Consider the following 22,591-nt stretch of genomic DNA (forward strand, 5'->3'; position numbering starts at 1 on the left):
TCCGGAACAGATCCCGTCCGCAACTGGAGATACCACTGCATTAGACAACGATTGCATACAAAATTGTCAGGGATTGAACCTGGGACCTTCTGCATGCAAAGCAGATGTTCTATCACTGAGGTACCTTCCAGAAGTACTATAAAATAAAGAAAATGGGGCATGAGGGGAGAACTAAAAACAAACTGTTAAATATAGTGGCCATGTGTCCTACTTTACAAAGGACAGTTCTCTGCTTGAAGGACTGTCCCACTCCAGGTCTAGTTTAAAGACTTAAAAGAACATAAACAGGAACCCAGTTTAATATCCAATCCCTCCTCCCAGGGAACTCTGGACATTGTAACTCTGCAAGTTGGAATAAGGTCGTTTGACAACTCTCAGCACCTTTAACAAACTAGGGTTCCCAGGATTCTTTGGTGAAGCCATGGCCCAGTCCTGGGATAGCTCATTTGGTAGAGCATGAGACTTTTAATATCAGGGTCATGGGTTTGAGCCCCACATGGGGCAAAAGATTCCTGCATTGCAGAGAGTTGGACTACAAAAACCCTCACAGACCCTTCCAACTCTGTGATACTATTATACTGCTTTAGCTATATAGTGAAGATGGGAGCATTAAGAGAATTCATTGTAAATAACACTTTCTCTCAGTCATGTTCATTTCTCTTACGTTTGATTTAAAACATTTTTTCAGGAATCTAGAATTAGAAAGCATTCAAACACAAGCTTTCCAAGCATAGTAAGGAAACTCTGCTGAGATTTCCAGTTTTGTTGGGACATTAACCAGCTCATCCATGAGAGCCACACTTAAAAGCCTTCGAAAAGTCACCCATTCAATTAGTTCACTTAGGAAGCTCAGGAACCTAAAAATGCTACCCTGCCCACTGCAAGTTTGTCATCAAAATGTCAGCCCTTTTCCTACTTCCATTTAATTCAGATTCACCCTTTCCAGGGCAAACCCACTAAGAAAGAAAGAAGATCTTGTTGCCCATGGTCTGCTGGTAATATCTCAACAGCCCAATGCAAATTGATTCCCCGCCTCGAAGCACCCTTGAATGTCCCAAGCTGCGTTATTTTAATTCTTTGATCTCAGACCTGCCACAATAGGAAGAAGACCCTTCTCTTCCCTCCGCACCCAGCTCCGGGGGACAAAAATAAACCCGGTGGCCCGTTTTGCAGAACAGCTGCACAAACAATGCAATTTGGAAGGATGCATAATGACACATGATGGAATTTTGGCCGGCCAGCCAAACCTTTGTTTTTGTCAATTAGCTCAGTCAAATCTCTCACGGCTGGGTAATGAGGAGGGATTGGAACAGTACACACACCAACCCAATAAAAGAAAAGGCATTGCTAACTGCTGAGCTTGCCAAGGCAGCCGGGACAGGGACCCGGAGATGGCATCAAAGGGGCTCACACCCTGCTCCGAACTAAGCCACAAGTTGGAGAGACTGACCTCCTGCCAAACTGTTTGCCTCTCGCTTCGGCACTTATCTTAGCGTTCCTCTCACAGTGGAACTTAGAGTCAATAATTTTTGGCTTGATTAACCAGTTGACTTTTAGCTTGATTCATCCGTAGCTTAAGGCAGGGGTGCGGGAGCCTCAGGCTGGTATGACAATGCGGCCCTCTAAGCCCCTAAATCTGGCCCTCAGTACTCTCCCCAGACCATACCCCCTCACTGGTTTAGCTTCACACCCCAACCAGTTTTGCTGAGACAGGATATGTCCTTGAACTCTGATTGCGACTCTTGTTTCCTAGAATGGAAGGTCGGGAAGGGGGTGTGAGTGAGTTTAGAACCTAGCCTGCTGTACAAAGGTAAAATTTGCATGTGTTGCTACTCCCACTTTTGCCTCTTGACCCACCCGCCGCTGGCATATGGCCCTTGGAAGGTTGCCCAGGAGGGAATCGGCCCTTGAGAAGATTCCTTGCCCTGCCTAGCTTTTGAAGACATTCCCGTGATCTCTCGACCCGAGTCTCTTGTTTTAATTACTGCTTTAACAGGGCTGTTTTGCTACTATTTTAACTATGGATGTGTGTGTGTGTGTGCGTATAATAATCTTATTTATTGATTTTTCACAATAAAAACTTTACAATTTTTAACATAGACCGTAAATTACTGTAACACACTTAGAAGCCTGTTTTGGCTAATTGTGTGATATGTGTATGATGTATTTTGTGTTTTAACCTTAATAAAGTTTATTTAAATAAAAAATGAAAATAAAAGAAGAAGAAGCCTATTTTGGCATTAAGAGGACTATAAACAGAATAACAGAAATTTATAATAAATAAATAAGAATCATGGCCAGCATAGCTGCCAAGTTATCCCCTTTTTTAAGGGATTTTCCATTATGCTGAATAGGCTTCCTCGTGAGAAAAGGGAAAACTTGGCAGCTATGATGGCCAGAGAGTGTGTTCTGGGTAAATAGGGTGGGCGTTTGATGTTTGGATCTCTCCAGTCAAGCACCAGACTGGTTTCGGAATGGCCCAATGCATAGCTGACAATTTCTGGCCCTTCCACCTGCTAAAATAATACAAAGTCCTCAAGAGATCTAGGGCACGACATGACTCTGACTGGAGGAAGATTCAGAAATGCTAGCCAGCAAGCCCTAGAGAAGGTGTTATTCCAGGAAATACATTCCTCCTTCCCATATCAGGAGTCAATGTTCTGCTTTCATTTCAGGTTTGGCTGGACACTTCCCATGCACACCTCCCTATTTTATTTATTTATTGAGTTTGTATATCCAGAGAGAAGGGTGGAGCTCAGGCCCGATCAGGTCAGGGGTAGCGGAGCACAATGGTTCGAGCAATGCTTTAAATCTCTGTACTTATGCCGCTTGCCAGCTAAAATCTTGTTGGCAGGCGTTGGTGTTGGCCTTTAAAACTCTACGTCAATGGCAGGGGAATCCAGGTGAGGTGAGCATCCCAGGCGCTGGCAGTCAATACATGTAATGGGCCTTGCTCCAAGAGTAATCCTTTCCAGGAGATAAGTGGCCCTCGACCTGATGCTGGGCTTTTACTGTAATAACCCCAGTGCTCTCCTATGCTTTCTCACCTGAGGCCCACTTGGTCCTTATCTATTGCCACCTGTTTAGAAGTCTATTTTGGCCTTAGCGGAACTGCATTAATAATTGAATCCAATGGCACTTACTTTTGAGTAGGCATGGCTAGGACAGCTCCCCCAAGTGTCTCTATTTTCCAGGGACAGTCCCACAATTACAGAAGCCATCCCGGTTTCTGATTTGATCGCAGAATGTTCCTTAGGAGAAATGTTGGAGGGTATGGAGTTATGCGACCCCTCCAAGCCAAGGAGATAAATAACTATACAACCTTTAGAAGACATCAGAAGTCAGCCCTGTATAGGGAAGTTTTTTAAAAATGTTTAATGTTTTATTATGGTTTTATATATGTTGGAAGCCACCCAAAGTGGCTGGGGCAACCCAGTTATATGGGCAGGTAATAATAATACAGTGGTACCTCTACTTACGAATTTAATGCGTTCCGAACGCACATTCGTAAGTTGAAAAAAATTGTAAGTCGAATCCCATAGGAATGCATTGGGAGAAAAAAATCGTAAGTAGAAGCAACCCTATCTAAAAATTCGTAAGTAGAAAAAATCCTATCTAAACCGCATCCAAGATCGCGGACGGAGCTCCATTCATAAGTAGAAACATTCGTAAGTAGAGTTATTCGTAAGTAGAGGTACCACTGTAATAATGATGATGATGATGATGATGATAATGATGATGATAATGATAATAATAATGGAACAGGAAGTCCCTGTTTTCATTGGAGAAATGTTGGAGGGTATGCCATGATAACAGCCAACTGAATAACTGATATAGGCCTACAGCCTACAACGTGGCTCAGAGTCATTCCCAGAGAGCTCAGTGGGGTTTACTTGTAAGTAGGCATACACAAGATCACACTGTAATAAGACTTCTGCTGGCTGACAATCCTAATGACTATATATTATGAACTGCCAGGCAGGCAAGGGATCCTTGATCCAAAAGATACGATAGAAGTGGGGTAGGTAAATCATCACCAAGGTATTTGTTGCAATAGAGGAGAGGCAGTTCCACCCACTGTGGTGCAGTGCTTAGGGAGTCAGATCAGGACCTGGGAGAGAGAGACCAAGGTTCAAATCTTCCACTCAGCCATAAAACAGCTCAGTGGGTGGGTGGGGGGCATTCCCTGCCTCTCTCAGCCTAACCCACCTCTCAGGGTTGTCATGGGGATTAAATGAGGCGTGGGGAGACCCACGTAAGCCAACTTGAGCTTCTTGGAGGAAAAGATGGGCTAGCAATGCAAAAAAGTATATAAATAATTAGTAAATTTCTGAGCCAGAGAGATGGAAGAACTTGGCTCAAAGACACGCAGCTCCACCTGGCCAGCTAAGGCAAGCGAGAGCTTACATGGAAGCCTGGTGTTTTCACGGGGTCCAGATCCATTTTAAATGATTTGTGGGTCAGGGTGACTAAAGTTCCTTGCTTAGCAAGCTGCCCCCGTGTACAAAACAAAGGCGGCAGTGCTCCCTGCCACGTGGGCATCACAAGAGATTGGTCTGAGGATAGGCCAGCTGCCACCCTTTAAATAAATTTAAAAAGCATTTCTCTGAGGCCGTCCAGATTTCCCTGGACATTACCAGGATTTCAAAGGAGGAATTGACGTCTGAGGGGTGGGGGCAAGGCAGTCTTCCTAAAAAAAAGAAAGCTCAACGTTTGGGGTGTCCTGGTTTTTACTTTTTGAAATATGGCAACCGTAATTTCTCAGATGCAAGGCAATAACCAACAAGAAGCCCTTGTTATCCTGTAGGCTGCTAGTCCCCATTCATTGACTGCATGAACTCCTTGCTCATTCTTCGTTGCGGTGATGACTCTGCTCCATGCACCCCTTAACATCGCTTGAAGCAATGGAAGACCCAGCCACCCCTCGGTATCTTGTAGGCCTTCCCTGGGAACAGCATCAGTGAAGGCAACTGCATAATGTCATTATATATTACTTATTAAATGTGAATACTGTCCTTTAGCCACACATCTCAGGGCAGTTCACAGCATAAATATACAATATAGAAGGAATTCATCGAATTCATGTTTATAAATATCGTATTAGATGTCTGCTTAACGACAATAACAAGTCCCCCCCTTTTTTGTAATGCACCCATTTTTTTCTGATTTGTTTTCTACATGAGTACTATTTCTTGTTTCTTCTTCTTTTTTGTGTCTTATCTTACTCTGTGCACTTGTAATTTTGAACTTTTTTTAATTTTTCAATAAAGGATATAAGATTGAAAAAGAAACCATACAATATATGTAGAAGCGTTTGTGATATGCACTGCTTTGACAAAGTATAGGTGGTTTTCTTTCCCCTTTTTGGAAACACCTGCCCTCCCAGCTGTGTTTATCCTTTCCAGGGTGTGTCCTACCATTAGGCAGAGTGAGGCAACTGCCTCAGATGGCAGGTGCTGCGTTGGGCGACAGCAGCGAGGGGTTGAATGGCAGGGCTGTGGGATACCTGCCCTGCCCTATGGCTCTAACTCGCCTGCTGCCCTCAGGTGTGGCGGAGAATGCTGTCCGGCCGCCAGTGCTGAAGCAAGAGTCAACAGCTAACTAGACCAATTGGCTCCAGTGCATGAAACAAGGGGTGTGTGTCTGTGTGCGGAGGGGTGGGGTGGGGTGGGGTGACTTGCCTACCTCAAGCAACAATGTGATCTTGGGTTTTTAATGCTCATAAAAGCAGACTCCCTTAAAGTGCTGTGATAAGTGTGTGTGGAGAAGGGGACTGAGAAGCCCAGCAGCAAGCCTTGCCTCTGAAACCCAGGCATTGCATTCCTCTTTCTGCATGTAGACATGGGCTTTCCTGAGAGAATGCAATGGAAGTCAAGCATCCCTGTTGCAAGGAGCATCAATGTAGCATGCAAAGGAACATCAGTGCCTGCTGGACATGTTCCCATTTCAGCAAGCCTTCTCAATGGAGATCTTTGTCCTGGGTGCTTTATACTGTTTTTATAGTATAGTAGTAGTAGTAGTAGTAGTAGTATAATTTATTATTTATACCCCACCCATCTGGCTGGGTTTCCCCAGCCACTCTGGGCAGCTTCCAACCAAATATTTAAAACAATACAGCATCAAACATTAAAAACTTCCCTAAACAGGGCTGCCTTCAGATGTCTTCCAAAAGTCAGGTACCAGTAGTTGTTTATTTCCTTGACATCTGATGGGAGGGCATTCCACAGGGCAGGCCCCACTACCAAGAAGGCCCTCTGCCTAGTTCCCTGTAACCTCACTTCTCACAGTGAGGGAACCGCCAGAAGGCCCTCAGCACTGGACCTCAGGGTCTGGGCTGGACAATGGGGGTGGAGACGCTCCTTCAGGTATACAGGACCGAGGCCATTTAGGGCTTTAAAGGTCAGCACCAACACTTTGAATTGAGCTCGGAAACGTAGAATTGCCTTTACATATGCAATTGTGCTAACTTTTTATATATGCAACTGTTTTATATTTGTTTTTATTATATTGAAAACCACTTTGGAATGCCTCATCAAAAGTGATTCTTGGATGAAATAATAATATTAATATTGTAAAGGTGCATGACTTGCAACTGTGATTCCAGCTGTGTCTTCATGAATGTGTTGCTGAATAGAGCTCTCATGACCACAGGCAGGAGGAGGTTGGGTTTTTTTGGGGGGGGGATCTAGTATTTTTTCAAAGCCTTGTTCCCCACTCTGTGCTTTTGAAATGAGTGAACAGACTGGTGCTCCTTCCCGCCTCCCTCCACATATTGATTTACGTACTTTACGGGCGCTTGAACAAAAGGGTTTGCAGTTGCTTCGGCCCCTGTGCATAGCCTCTTCAGCTAAATCATTTAATCAGGAGCTAAACAGCTTGTGGAGACAACGGCGTGTCATTTCCAGGACTGCCCCGATGAGTTACCGAAATAGAAATGGTTTCTACACTGATTGATTACATCATCCTATGTGCACATGTCAAAAGCTTTCATTAATCATAAGCACAACCTTCTTTATTACAGGTTTTCAAACAGAGGATTTGGAGGCACTTATAACACAGAGGCCCTCTTCTTAATCCCCCACACACCTCCTTGTCTCTCCTATTGCTCCAAGGATGCAATAGGTACAGCAAAACGGGTTTTTCCTAATTCTTGGTCAATTTCACAAGTTCAAAAGTTTTACATGAAACCATCCATTGCTTAGTAAGTATTGGAGGGGGAAGGTGGGAATTTAGACACCAGAGGAACAGAAACATAATGACTTGTACATCTATTAATACTGCAATTTTGATATCTGACTGTTGAGGGCAGTCGGTGTTCTTTTTCCACATTCAGTAACAATATTGCTTGACTGTTGGCATGTGGTGGTAATTAGTATTTGGGAGCTGGCAAGCTGCGGTAATTGCTATTTGACGGTTTTGATACCTGACGTTAAGTATCAGTATTTAATGAAACGTTGGCATCTGGTTATGCCGGCACTCAGAAAGCACCTGAAATTCAGGCTTTTGGGCAGTAACAATTTCACGATGGAAAAATTTTATTATGCATGCAAAACAGGTGTTGTAGTACTGAGCGATGACCCTTCCCCGATACAAATTATGAACATTCTTACTGTGGACTTCACATGCCTCCTACATACAGCTCCTGCACTTCAGATGAAGACCCTATAAAGATGAATTCAAAACAAATGCTTGTCATACCAAGCTAAGAACGGGTCATTGTAGACACGCAATTGCTCTCCCTTGCTCTCACATGCTGATTCCTCCAGACCAGGCATAGCCAACTCCCAAGAGACTGTGATCTACTCCCAGTATTAAAAAACTGCACTGATCTATCCATTGTCATTGGAGGGAGGAGGAGTGTGCGTGGGGTGGGTGGATTGCGCAGAATTGTTGAGCTTTTCTTAGGAGGGAAGTGCCCGGAGTTGTTGAGCTTTTGGGGGGAGGATTACACAGTTTTTTCCACATAACTTTGTGTACACGATAAGGATCCCGTGATCTACCAGGATCAGCCGGGGATCTACCGGTAGATCATGATCTACTGGTTGGACATCCCTGCTCTAGACTGTATAACCACAGAGCCCATATCCAAACTCTGCCACATGATGCAAAAACTGGCTATTCTTCTCCATTTGCTACATGGGATCTTAGCAGTGTAAACGTTTTGTAATGATTTTAATGAAAATCCATAGACAACACAGCCACCCATGTACTGAGTTGTGGAACATTTCAAGAGAGTTTAGCTGGTTCGATAACCAAACACCCTTCCTCAAAGACCTCTTCCACAGTATTCTGAGCATAACTTGCAGTGCTGGCATGCCCAGGATGTAAACACAGTTCATTTCTATAGATATTGTACAGCCTCCCCTTTAATAATCTAAAACACCAATAAAACTTTGAAGGAGATTGTCAGCAAAAAAGGAAGCCTAAAATTGTTGCGCATCCACCTTGATTTGCTTGTACAAAGCTTTCATGGAGATTAGATTGTATCCGGTCTTTGCCGTGCATGTATTCTGATTTATTTGCAGGATATACAGCAAAATGCATCCATCCCTAGTTGCTTGCGGGATCTTCCCAGTAACCATCCCTTCGTTCCACTCTTTCCCTGTCACTTCCCAAACCACAAAAGTGCATTTCTTTTCTAAAGTGGATTTGTTGCTGAAGGTTGGCAGAGTGTTTTAATCCACTTTAACTACACAAACCTAAATTTCCTGAATGCCCTTGAATCTCTCCAACAAAATACTGAGGGGTCTGCAGGCACCCTTATTTGAAAGCTGTTTTTTTAAAAAACAAATCAGTACAAACTGGTCACATTAATCACAACAGACACACACACGAGAGAGAGAGAGAGAGAGAGAGAGAGAGAGAGAGAGAGAGAGAGAGAGAGAGAGAGAGAGAGAGGGAGGGAGAGAGGGAGGGAGGGAGAGGGAGAGGGAGAGAGAATCCTAACTTGGGTGATGTTAACTTCTAGACATGCATCCGATAATCCCATCCCAACCACATTATTTTAATAAGGTGTGCACCTTATTAAATTGGGATACACCTGCAAATTCTGTCCCAACTAGTTATATGTCCTTAATGATGTAACTAGAGGAAGATTAGGGGGAAGGTCTTTCAAGGACCCTACTCCTGAACCAGCAGCTTTCATGGCCCAAGTGGTACAGTACCACTCTTAACAAAAAGGAGTAAAGAGTACAGTACAGATTTTTTTAAAGGTCTACAAGCATGATCCCCACTAAACACTCCCAAGTCCCACTGATTGCCATAGACAAGATAAATCTCTCACTGAATAAGTTTGTTTGCTGGGAGATTAGACAATGTTGACTACTTATGGAACATTCATTCTGACATGTTTAGGTGATGTTGTGTCAAGCATGTATAAGCCCACACGTTCAAGCACATTTTCCTTATCACAAAATGTGTGATCTTTTGGGGAAGCGGGTTTGTTGCACAATCCACTATCCTTGAGTTTGCTGCCGTGGGATTCAATCCCACCCCAAAATAAAGACCATCACCAAAGAAGTGACAGGAAAGAAATGCTGGCAAACTTTCAAGAGGAGGTGTTGAAGAAAGAATAATCTACAAACCGATGGAGGTATGTGTCAAAGTGAACTTGAGAGTGGGAAAACGAGGAACAGAGAAAGTGAAATTAACAGATCTCAGCATCCCAGCATCACTCCTCACCTTTGCTAAAGTAGGAAGTCCAGGTGAGCTATGTGGGATTTCCAAGTAAACAAGCATAGGGCAGAATTTGGTTGAAACTTCATTTAGGATCTGAGGGTGGGGACATTATTTCTAATACTGCATGGGATGGGATCTTACAGCACCAAGTTATCAGCACCTTTTTAAATAGACTTTTAAATGACTCACTTGTATGGTTTTTCTTTCACTACAATTGTTCTAACGTTTTCTGAAAGGGAAGAACCTAGTCACACTCAACATCCGCTTGAGAGATTCCCTTACTCTGTATGAGCCCATTCAACAGCTTTGATCAGTGGAACTGGCAACAGTTACAGATACCTGTAAGAAATCTTTCTCTCTTTTTTAGTGCAACAACTTTGGAACTCCCTGCCTCTTGACATCAGGCAGGCATCTTACCTACACTCTTTTTTGGTGTCCAGTTTAAACATTTTTGTTTAGGCAAAGCCTATCCAGACATGTGTTTCAATCTGGTTTTTAGCTTATTGTTATTTTTCTGAACATTTTAAATGATTGTTTTAAAGTGTTGTTGTTTTTACTGAAAATTTTATTGCTTTGTTATTTTTTTTAAACCACCTTGACATTTAACTGAAATAAAATAAATCTGTGCTTGTTCCCCTGCCACAGTATAAATAAGGAAATGGTTGCATGGCTCCCACACAATGCTTAATCATCCTAAACCGCAGCTGTATACATTTTTATCCTTCTCTTGATTCCTTTGTGCTGAAAGCCCATAATCCTCATAACTGATGAGTCTTTTACCTTTGTGAAGATCGGTAAATAATAGGCAGGCATGTGCAAGATCAGATTAGCAACAAAACTGGAGAAGATTATAAGCCCTGATAAAAGGTGGAGGAGGAAGACGGGACAATTGCAAAACACCCATTCAGGCAACTTTGGGGAGTTATCTATTCAGGGTCACTGCACTGAGACTTGTGCATACTTATTAAGGTGCTAAATTTAGCACCAGAAAACCAGGAACAGGAGTGGAAAATAGGACAGGGTGTACAACAGAGAGCTGAGCTGCGGAAGCCGCTCCGTTGCATTTGTCAGAGGAGACGGCGAGAAAAACCAAGCAGTTCCGTCAGGTTTTAGAAACAGAATATCACTCCCAGTCCATGCCTAGATGCAAAGACTTTTGGCTTTAAGGATCATGGTGCCTTGGAGCACTGCTGTGGCCCTCCTGTTGCAAAGCAGAAATTTCTTCGTGTGCTCCTCTGCCTGGGGTCACAACCACGCTGCAGGTTCAGAGCACATTTAAAACTTCCCCTAAAGAATCCAAGAGATGGAGTTCACTAAGAGTGACAGGAATTCCCTATGTGGGGGAGGAAAACTATAGATGTTGTTGTTGTTGTTGTTGCTCTGCCTTTCCCCAGGTTGGGACTCAAGGCAGCTTACAAAAATTTAAACCAAGCAGATAAAATACAAAAAGATTAAGAAATGCAAAAGGTAATTTTTTAAAAATAATTTAATAGGATTAAAAACCACATGAAAAAGAAATCTATTCAGGAAATGAAAAAGCATTTCCCAAAGGCCTAATAATAATAATAATAATAATAAGTTATTATTTATACCCCGCCCATCTGGCTGGGTTCCCCCAGCCACTCTGGGCGGCTTCCAACAAAACATTAAAATACAGAAATCCATCAAACATTAAAAGCTTCCCTAAACAGGGCTGCCTTGAGATGCCTTCTAAAGGTCTGGTAATTGTTGTTCTCTTTGACCTCTGGTGGGAGGGCATTCCACAGGGTGGGTGCCACTACCGAGAAGGCCCTCTGCCTGGTTCCCTGTAACTTAGCTTCTCGTAGCGTGGGAACTGCCAGAAGGCCCTCGGCATGATGAGAGTCTTCACCTGCTGACAGAAGGAGGGAGCCAGCCTAGCTTCTCTAGGGAGGAAGTTCCAAAACCTGGGAGCAGCTACTGAGGAGGTCCAGAATTCTCTGAGGAAAGCCATGTCAATTTAAATGTGCAGTAAATGTATGGCATGGGTAGGACCTGCATCTTATTTTGTAGGTGAACAGCAACTTAGGGTGGAACGGCAAATGACGCAGGGCTGTCAAGGAAAATAGCAGCCTCATGTCTCCTTTGGCTTCTCTCCCCTTAATGCCTGGGGTATAATAATCCATATGGTGTGCAATCATCCCACTGGGAACTTCTTCCCGTATGTGGCAATCAGTTGGGTGAGGGAGAGGCAGCATGATGGCATCACATCATAAGCTGAGTCTCCCCCCTCATATATGGACATCCAATGAGGTTTCCAAACAGAGGTTGGGTGGCCATTGGTTGGGGATTCTTCAGCTGTGATTTCAGGGGGCTGGATTAGATTACCCTTTGGGTCCCTTCCTCTATGATCCTATGAATCCCCACACCTGAATTAATACCACAGCAAACATTGAAGTGGGTCAAAATATGCCTGAGAATGCTCAGGGGTGCTCAGTTTCATCTGTTCCAATGATGTCAATATATTACATCTGCTTGAATGTAAGGTAGCCTTTCAGATGTTTAACCTGTGGATGGGGATAAGATGGAGACAGTAGCCAGGTTCTTCAACAGACAGTGAGGATCCGTGAATGCTATACAGCAGTATTTCAATTGTTAGATGCATATTTTGCAGAGTGATCTTATTGCACAGAACCTTTCGGAATTTTGTCTGCATGACAAAAAGGGTTTGGGACTGAACTGATATTATTACATCTGCCAAAGCTGCAATCCAGGGAAAGAAAAATCTGATTTGTCCTTCTAGCTGTTCGTTATTGGGCACATGATAGAGCTCTGGGGGACCATGTGCCTCTGTAGTCGGCCACCCAATCCTGGCTGAATGCATGACTGACAGGATGAGACCTCGCTGGACTCAGGTGTAAATGAGCCTGATAAAAGGTATTAGCCACAACATTGTGTTTGCTTTATTTAACAGGATTAATACAGCTGTTATGCTTCAGATAATAATAAGCTCTAGGTGGAAGGGGATCTCATGCTCCTCCGCACTCTGATACAAGCACACTGTATCCATTCCTCCCTCCCTCCTTTCCCACAGTTCCGCGCAGACCCTCAGGAATGCCGTAACAGTATCCGTTCAATTAAAAGGGGAAAGCGGTCCGGCTAAATATTTCCCAGCAGAAACGGTTTCCACCCGGATTCTGAAGAGCGTCCCAGATCAAATTTAAAACCCAGCCAGATCTACCACGCTGGGACTTGGTTGACCTTGTCCACATGGAATCCCACATGGTGCTTGTGGGGTCATCCATATAGCAACTGGGTGGTTTTATAATGCACCATAAATCTGCTTCCTCTCTGCATTTGCCCCAGCGGTGACAAGCCTGGGTGAGGCTCAGAAAAATCAGCACTCGTGCTGTTATTGTACAACCGAAGAACCTTTTCTAGGTTTCTGCATTCTCCCACCTGATACACAGAACATTAACCATGTTGACTGCCCTTGGGCCTCTTGAAATTAGAGGCATAAAAAAGAGCCGTCTACCTGCAGGACTCAACCTGACCAACTTAGCAACTGTTTCTACGGGGCGTTCACTTGGAAGCAAGGCCAAGCTGAATATACGTAAGATTCCAGACTGATAGTCCATAAACCCAAAGGGGCATGACTTCTGCCAAATGCAACAATTCCATGGAGATGCACCTTATCATCCAGGTCTAGGAAAGCATAGACATTTGCAGCCAACAGCAAGGTGGACAGTGGTAAGTCTGATGTTCCTATTGCTTAGAATCTGCAGACAGTCACAGCTCTGAGGCAACTGGTCATTTACACCAACAATTTGCTTGCTTGCTTGCTTGCTTGTTCTGAGCTAGCACACAGGGCGGCCAAGTGGGGCCCTCTAGAGCAGAGATGAGGAACCTGTGGCCCCCCAGATGTGACTGGTGTGCAGTTTCCATCATCCCTGGTTACTGGCTATGCTGCTTCTGGAAGATGGAGTACGGCAACATCTGGAATAGCTATGGGTCTCCCATTGGGCAACTTCATTGTATTGCTTAATTATATTCACAAAACCAAAACAAATCATCTCATACTTCAGATATCCCTAATAACCATCCCATCAGTGTTCTTCTGATTTCAATACAAGACAAATGGCAACCAGTTATTTTGAAAGATCGTTGCCCGAGTTCTTCCTCTTCATAATTATAAGTTATGATTCGATACAATACCATAATGTCCCAGGCCTTCCTTAGCCAATAGTCAATAGACAGGGCCTTTGTGTTCCTCCAAGGTTTTGCAATCATGTTCTGATCACTTATTAAAATTTCTCTCTCTCTTAACCTGTTGCTTCACATGAACGCAAGCTAGTGAGCCTGGTGCCCTCCAGATGTTTGGGTCTAAAACGAATGAAAGCAGCATTATACCAAGCCAGACCTTTGATCCATCTAGCTCAACATTGTCTCTGCTGACAGGCAGTAGCTCTGCAGGATTCCTACCGGGAGATGCTGCTGGGACCTTCTGCATGCAGACCACTGAGTTATGGCCCTTCCCCTTCTCCAGATGCTAGAGTGCTACCAGCCATGACCACAAACGCCCACTTCACACCAGGTTGTGGCACATTTGGTACACATAAGGGCAAGACTTTGAGGACAAGTTCCCAAGGCCCCATTCCACAAAACGAGCTAGGGGATACCCCCCCCCCAAAAAAATGCAAGACTGGCTGGCTGACCACATCTTGAAGGATACACATTATCATCTAAAGAGCTACCACTACCACACCATTAAATAGAATTACTAAACGGCATAAGTGCTTATGGAAAGGATGTGTTGGAAACATTTGGACTCTTTGCACACATGGTGAGAGAATGATGTTTACTCTCTGATGGTGAAGTTACTCCACTGCCACTCCTACCACACGCCCTTGAAAGTCAGCCCCAATGGACACAATGGGTTTAACCTGCCTAAGGTTGCTCTCTTGGGAGACTATTTATGTTGCTGCTGCTGATCAAGGGCTGTGAAAAGAATTTCTGCAAAACACGCAGATTTCATCAGATAACAGATCCATTTCAAGAAGTTCAAAATCAAACTCTCCCTCTTTTATTACTGTTGTTCAATTAGAACCAGATACAGTACAATGACATTGCAATGTGCATTCCAATAAATACGAAAAACAAACAACAAACTCCCCACCTGTCTGCTAATAAAACTGAAGCACCATCAGTCAATTTGTTCATTGCTGCAGTTTCTAAGGCTTCGGTTCTATCGTGGCTGTAACTCTTGGAAATTTCCCCTGCCTAGGGAAAACAACTCTTTCCACTAATAAGAGATTCGAAAGCTGGCTTCAAAGAAAGGTTATTAGCATTATTAAGTGAATGGCAATGGGATCCATCATGAGATTGACCCCTGGGGTCTGACCAGTTACCTCTAGAGTTTGTTCCGAGTGCTTTTGAATCATATTACAACTTTGCCAAAGATACACAGAATCTGTGTTGACATTTTTCTCATATAATTTGATAAGAATGTGGTTTTCATCTCACTTTAAAAAAACACACAACAACTCTCAGATTATTAGATTCAGTGGGATTACTTCAACCCAGACCCCCAAATCCATTTCTTTTCTTTGATTTCTGACCCTTTTGGAAATGAAAGAAGCATCCTCCCATATTCTCCTATGCAGCCTAGGCTTGCTTTGACATGTTCTGCTGTTCCGTGGGTCTAGAAACTTGACTGCATTCGTGTAAATCAAGGTCAAGACACCGCAGTTCCAAGTTAATGTTGAAATGCCTTTATGTTCTTCATACCAATCTCCTGTGCGAGATCCGAGTTGGAATTGAGAGAATTGGCCATCCAGGATCCCAGGGCTTTTAAGATTTCTACTCTTTCATAAAGGGGTTTGTGTTAGATTCCTCTGCTTCTTAGGCTTAAGTCTGCAGACATCTTATCTCATTCCAGTCTCAGTGGGACCGCCAAGAGGATTGAAGAAGACGTCTCTGACCCTCCCAACCAAGTGGCTCCAAGATGAAAAGGAGGGATGGTCGCCATGCCGGCCAACACAAATACTCGGAGATTTGACTCCCGATGTGAGAAAGGTCTGCCATGCTGCACAGCTGCAAAGATGAAGTGATTAATTATGAAGATTATTATTCCAAGCATTTTAGAAGCAGCCTTTGCTGTAATATCTGGGCAAACTTTACACGGTTTCAATTAAGGGCGGTCACGCCTGGGCAGAGTTACATGATGCCGTCTTCCTTCATCTTGTAGCTTTCAGAGACGGGAGGATATCCGAGTAAGCAGTTTAAACGCCGGAGCTGGGGAAATTACACAGCTTTCTTTTTCTTCTTGTTGTTCTTAAATGGAAATCTTTTTTTAAAAAAAATTAAATAAGTCTTGCACTGCGCTAATTTTTACACTGCCATTTAGACTCTTCTCCTGCTTACGAAAAACACTGGGAGCAGTGAAACAGGCCAGGGTTTAAATCAGCAACTGAGCTCTAGTTACAAAAAGTCTTATTAACATCAACCATATCTATATATCAGCCTCATCTGCAGATCAGTTTAAGGATCTTTTATCTTCTCTTTCCATGAACAGTGGTGCGAATCAAGCATCCACTGTAAAGTTTAGTTGTGGGAAGTTTCTAATTTGACATACTGTGGTTTAGAAAAATTGATACTGCCTTTTTTTTGTGTGTGTGTGCCTAGAAATCTATCCTGAAAAGCTATATGGGTTCATTTCTATCCCATAAAATCCACCTTTTAGCAAAATCTTAAATTACCTTCTCCCCACTACAATAACGGTCTTCTCTTCCCCTGGTTTCCCCACCATTCTTGGCCATTAAATTGCAGCCCCCTTGCTGCAGAGACCTCTCTTTTGCTTATGCTGTGAAGTGCCAGTTAGCATACACATTAGTGGCACAGTACTAAATAATAACCCTGCTACGAATCATAGTAGAGTTTTGGTTTTGGTTTTAACCTGCCTGGCAAAAAAAACAAAAAAACAACAACCCAAATTCTTAACGTTTTAGCCAAAATTACGGTATATACTATGGCATACTATGGTATATACAAATTGCAGGAAACAACTGAGGCTACTGGAACAATTCCTAGACTACTGATTCACTGCTTTTCAAACACGCAAAGATTTAGAATTCAGGTAAATAAGGCGTGTAAATGTTCGTAACGGATGACTCTGTGAGCAGCCACTGACTCACCAAAGTTTACTACATGCTCAGAAAACTACAGAGGGTAGCCCCACATTGCTCCCCGAGGCAGGGTGATCATAAAAGAGTTTCATGGAAGTCAACACAACTAATTAAAAATATGAAAATGCATCTTTTCAAATTAAGTTCAACCCCAGGGGAAAGTGATGGCATTAAGCATGGATATAGTTTTCGTGGGTCTGGTTTCATACTGCTCCTGTGGAAAGTTTGTGGGAAGGAGAGTTTACACAGAGTTCAATCTAGTGGTGGAAATCATTCCCCTTCTTCTAATCGTCTCTGCAGAGATGATCTTTCACATGATACAGAAATGCTCATTTAAAGATGGTGCCTGAAGTCTAAGGATGCTTTCACAAGTTGATTTGGGATTTTTGCCTGGAAATGTAATTTCAGCAGCTTTTCTTTTTCTTTTTTCTTTTTAAAAAAGGAATTTCATTTTTGCAATGATTCCCTTTCTCTCTGGGCTTTTCTATAGAAAAAAAAAACTTGAGCCAAAACCGTAAAGATGAAATCTTGCCTTCAGGTCTTTAATAAGTACCTCTTTAATCCAAAATTCTTGGCTCTCTGCTTGTGTAAAAGGGAAAGTTCAGAGGAAATGGATATGAAAATTCAAATGACAAGATAATGTTGTACCCAGATAATCTCCAAGTTTGAGTTGCTCTGGAAAGTGGGGAGAAGGGGAGGTTCGGCCTCTGGGCACTTTTCTAACAATTTAATTAATGACACAATCTGCTTATAGTATACACTCTCTTTCTCGAGACTGAGATATAAAGATGTTCAAACATCTGGGCAAATGAAATTGGTTATTCCCAAATGGTGGGAATGTCATGGAAAGACATTCTAAAATCTAACCCTAAACTCATTTACTCAGAAGTCCATCCCACTGGGTGCAGCACGATTTAAGGCTGTATCCACATTACTGTCTTAAAGCACAGCTAGACCCTTCTTTTTCTCATTTCATACAGAAGCCGGTTGGAGGGGGGGCAGTGCATCAAAATGCAGTATTTCACAAGGAACAATGGGATAGATGCAGGATGCTGAATACACAGTGGTTTATACACAGCCTAAGTCTTCTCTGTTTCTATCCCTAGGACTGAAGTCTAGCTGGCTGTCAGCACCGAACAGATGGACACAGAGATGGATTTAAATGAAAGCCAGAATAAATACAATCTCATAGTGCCCCTGAAACAAAGCAAAATAAAGTTAATTCCACTGAACTAAATAACCCCCTTCTTTACTTTCACAGATATGTGTTGTTGAAGTGACCCATGGTTTCTAATGCAATTATTGTGCCGTTTCTCTGCATTTATACCACTAATAATAGTTAATAATAATAATACCTTTATTGTCAATGTACAACCTGTGTACCATGAAATTAACCGAGCCTCCCTCCCCACACTCAATCCTGTGTGCTTGTCGCACAACACACCAACCCTGAAAGTCAGTTGCACTATATTATTTTCCGTTCAGCAGCCTAACGTGGCACTACGAATGTGCTGTGCATGGCAGCTTAAAGGGTGCTTGTTTCTTATGTTATTGGGTTTCAATAAGAATTTCTTAATTATTTCAGTTGTAAAAAGAAAAGAAAAGAAAAGAAAAGAAAGCATAGTATGACTATCAAATCTGAAACGGTGATATAGCTGCCCCCTGACTTGCCTCCTTTTAACTATTATAAAAATGATTTGTTGGATATCAAAAATCATGTTGTTTTATCCCAAGCAAGGCAGGGGAAGTATGATCCTGGGAGAAAATACACCATCCTATTAAATTTCATCAAATGGAGCATTGCCACAGGTGAAGCTAAGCGCCCCATACCTATGGGAGAACCCAATAAGCAACGGCTTATCTCCCATCACACATTCATTGTGCAACTGTGCTTAACTTCAGAGGAAACCCTAGGCGAGTCACAGAGGAATGAGGAGGTTGTGTGATAGGTATGTTTTGCTCCAAGTAAAATCCCTTCCTTCCGCCCTTTATCAAAAAATGACACAGGTGACTCAACCAATGCACATTTTCGATTTATATTTTGTGCCGAAAAAGGGGTCTGAAAGATTTTTGATCAACTCTTCTCCAGTTCCTTATTTCATATAATTTACAAATCCTGAGTGACTGAAGCATTTTCATACTCATGCATCCCCAGCATGGATTTGGGTTCTGATGTCCATTGGCAACCCAGAACTATCAGCAAGTGCGATTCTACCATTCACTGCTTGCACAGATAATTGATGAGTTCCTATGGGGCAATTTTTAATCCAAGGAGTGCCCATTCTACTTACAAAGATATTGCAAGTGGAAGTCTCCAAGCCACAAGAACAGAACACGTACAGACACTTTGCAACTAACCTTCTCTACCGAAAGTCAATGCCCAGGGATCTCATCTTGAGCCTGTTTCCTAACAAGGAAATAGACCGAAGCAATAGTCTTGTAATTAGATTACACCATGGAGGACAATGGGACTCCTCACCTCGTACATGCTTTCCCATCCTTCCTCCAGAGCTCCAGTTGAACGTTACTTATTTTATCCTTGCAACAAACATGCAAGGTAGATTTAGCATGAGAGAAAGCAACTTGCCCAAGGTTACCAGACAACATCCCGATGAGATCCCTGATCTAACTCCAGTCATTGCACCGTAACGTATCTGCCAAGCAAGGAGAAGCAAGTGGAAAGAAATGCTTGAACTTCCATTAGAAGGCGAAGAGTATATGTAGTAAGTGCCTTTCTGGGCCAATACAACCCAGCAAGAGTCCTTTTCTCCAAATCACACACAAATAAAGAGTTTGGCAAGGAGAGAGACCCTGTTTCTACCAAAGAGTGTTTAAAAACCAGAAAAGAAACAGTTTAGTGGAGGGCATTGGATTCTTCTGATAAACTCATCAGCTCCTCCTAGTTCAGAGTTTATCTACACTCCTATTCAGCTCAAGCAGAAAGCTCCCTCTGACACACACATACACAAGCATCCAGACCACCATCGTTTTATTCTCGATTAATCCAGAATCACGGCCAGCATTCCATTTCCACACTCACAATAATCAGCATGGCTTAAAATCAACCTCATGTCACCTTTCAGCTTTAAATGAAGAAATGGGGGGGGGATCCACATCTCTCCCACTTTTTAACCCCCCATCTTTGCAATTTCAAAAAAATAAAAACCCCAAACAACTAACTAATGCATTTTAACCAATCCTGACGATTACAAAGGACCTTAGTGCAAAAGTAGAACACCTATTCCGGATGCAGAAGGTACTAGACTCAACCACTGGCATTTCCAGGAAGGACTTGGGGGGGGGGTTAAAACTCCTGCCTGAAAAACCGGAGAGCCACTGCCTGACAGTGTAGACAATATTGAGCTAGATGGAGCAATGATCTGGAGCAGATTCTCGCTCTCTTTTTCATGCTTGCAAAGTCCACCTGCCCACCAAATTAATACCATCGTTTCTGACATTGCTAGACCAAGAGAATAGCTGTGTGCTAAGGGGAGGCAGAACAGGAGATTTAGACCCTTACTGTGGGTGGTGACGGTGGCACTACACACTGTCACGAAACCCTTCTTTTTTCAAGGAATGAGCAGGAAGTGTCAACAGAGCAGCTCTCTGAGGACAGAAGCTCAAACTGGAACTGAGTGTTTGCCCACTCAGAAATTGCCTTCTCCCAAATAATTGGATTGTCCTGTGGCCCTTGTCCAGAAAGAATTCTATGGGACTGCATGGCTCAATTGGTTAGAGAGTAGCACTGATAATGCCAAGGTTGCAGGTTCGATCCCCATATGGGACAGCTGCACATTGCTGCATTGCAGGGGGTTGGACTAGATGATCCTCTATGATTCTGTGATTCTATGAAACTCTGAAGAGGAGATGGTGATGAGACCTCGATCCTCATCTTCCACCATGAACCGCTGGGAAATCCCACTGCCCACCACACACCTGGGTCACTAATAGGTTGTTGGGTTGGGGAAGTGATTGGCACTTTTTCATAGAGGACCAGATTCAGCCCAGGGTCTCCAGTTGCCAGTCCCTAACTGGAGGAATTAGCCTAACTCCAATCTGACCGATTTCACTGATTTTTCAAGAGTGGGGGTTGTTCATGCTTGGAAAAGCATAGCTGCCAAGTTTTTCCTTTTCTCACGAGGAAGCCTATTCAGCATAAGGGAATTTCCCTGAAAAAAAGGGAGAACTTGACAGCTATGGAAAAGTTGTGGACATAACACGTTGTTTCTTCCTTCCAGGACATATCAAAGCAGGTTTCACTGACTTTGAACATGAATTTATTTTCTTGTATTCCAAGTGTTATTTATTCCACCTTTCCGAGGGGTTTGCGTTGCTCAAAGTAGCTTCCAATTATTTATTTTCTGGTACACAGTGCTGTCCTCACCAGCACAATCCTAACTATTGAATGCAGCGAGGCTTACTCCCAGATGAGGAGGGGGTAGGTCAACTTTAATTCTTAGTTATTGTTATTTATTAATTTTATATACCACTCGTTCATCCAGAGATCACGGGGCAGTTTACAGCATATAGTTAGATCTATCACTTTATGTCTTGATAAGTTTGTTTTTCCTTTTAAATACTTCTTTTTAAAAAAGAAAAAGAAAAAATGTAATTTACAGTATATGTAAAAATACATGTAAATATAATTTATAATATGCTAATTATATGTTGTGGAAATGGTGTAAACCCCGATAGCAACAGGAGTGATAAATGTGAGGCTCCCCAGAGAAGGCTTCCCCTTCCTCCTCAAACTTTCCTACCACTTTGCAAAGAGCAAAGGGTCTCTTTGGCAGGTGGGGAGGGCGAATCCCGGCAGCGGTTCTTACCGGAGCAGGAGTGGAGGGGTTTGGGCCGGACGATGAGCGACGCCGGGCAGACGGAGTAGAGCGAGAGCTTCTCGAAGTAATCACACGTCTCCTTGGACAGGATCTCGTCGATCATGAAAGTCTTGTAGCGCCGCCTGGCTGCTTTCAGCGGCCCCGGGGGAGCTAGCCGGGCTTCGGCTTGGCAGTGCATGGCTGGAGCGCCGAGCGAGGAGTCCCCGAGGAAAGCGCGGCGAGGAGGGCGGAGGAAAGCGAACCGCGCTGGGGAAGGGGAGCGAAGTTTGGCCGGAACTGGGGGATAGGCGGAGGCTGGCAGCTCTAGCCAAAAAGAGAGAGAGGAGGCCTGGCCAGGAGATCCCGGGATCCGCCTTCCAGCTGCGCCTGGCTCTGTGGCTCCCTCTCGCCCGCACCCAGCCTGCCTCCCTGCTAGTCTCTGTCTCTCTAGCTCTGCCTTCCCCACCTCCAGCCTCTATATAAGCCGCCGCGCCTTCGGAGGACAAGCCGGCTGTCAATCAAATGCGCACCCCCACCCCCTTCGCAGTGCCCCATTGTTCGGGTCTGGGACGCCCAGGCAGGCAGCGCTTGCTATTTTAAGGACTGCTTCCCTCCCTTCTCCAGCTGGAAGGGCGCCAAGGCCTTGGGTTAGCTTAGGCTGGCTGGCCGACTGGCTGGGTGGAGGCGAGGGCGGGGGGGGGACGGACGGACGTGAATGCCTTCCTCCTCCTCTCAAGTCTGAACATCTCCAACCCTTTCAGGCTCTCTCGGGGAAGGAAGAAGCGCTCCTTCTGCGAAGTCCGGGAAACTTTGCCAAAGCGCGTTTAGACGGGACCAGCAGTACGATTCGAAATGTCCTCGAGGACACCGGTTCCTGCCTTGCAGGGGGCTGGACTAGATGATCCTTGGTGTACCTTCGAACTCTTATTACTTGTTCACACCCACACCCCACAC

The 22,591-nt window shown here is 43.8% G+C and overlaps 1 protein-coding gene across 1 annotated transcript in view; it reads right to left on the bottom strand.

Annotated features, from left to right (window-relative positions):
* Positions 1 to 22,090, bottom strand: part of BARX2 (BARX homeobox 2) — a 46,967-nt gene extending 24,877 nt beyond the window's left edge. The window contains exon 1 of the mRNA XM_035139606.3: positions 21,647 to 22,090. Within this exon, the coding sequence (XP_034995497.1) occupies positions 21,647 to 21,836 (190 nt within the window). The 5' untranslated portion in view covers positions 21,837 to 22,090. The remainder of the gene's footprint in view (positions 1 to 21,646) is intronic.
* Positions 22,091 to 22,591: the final 501 nt, after the last annotated feature.

Source organism: Zootoca vivipara, chromosome 14, assembly GCF_965207765.1.
Source record: "Zootoca vivipara chromosome 14, rZooViv2.hap1.1, whole genome shotgun sequence".
NCBI lineage: Eukaryota > Metazoa > Chordata > Lepidosauria > Squamata > Lacertidae > Zootoca > Zootoca vivipara.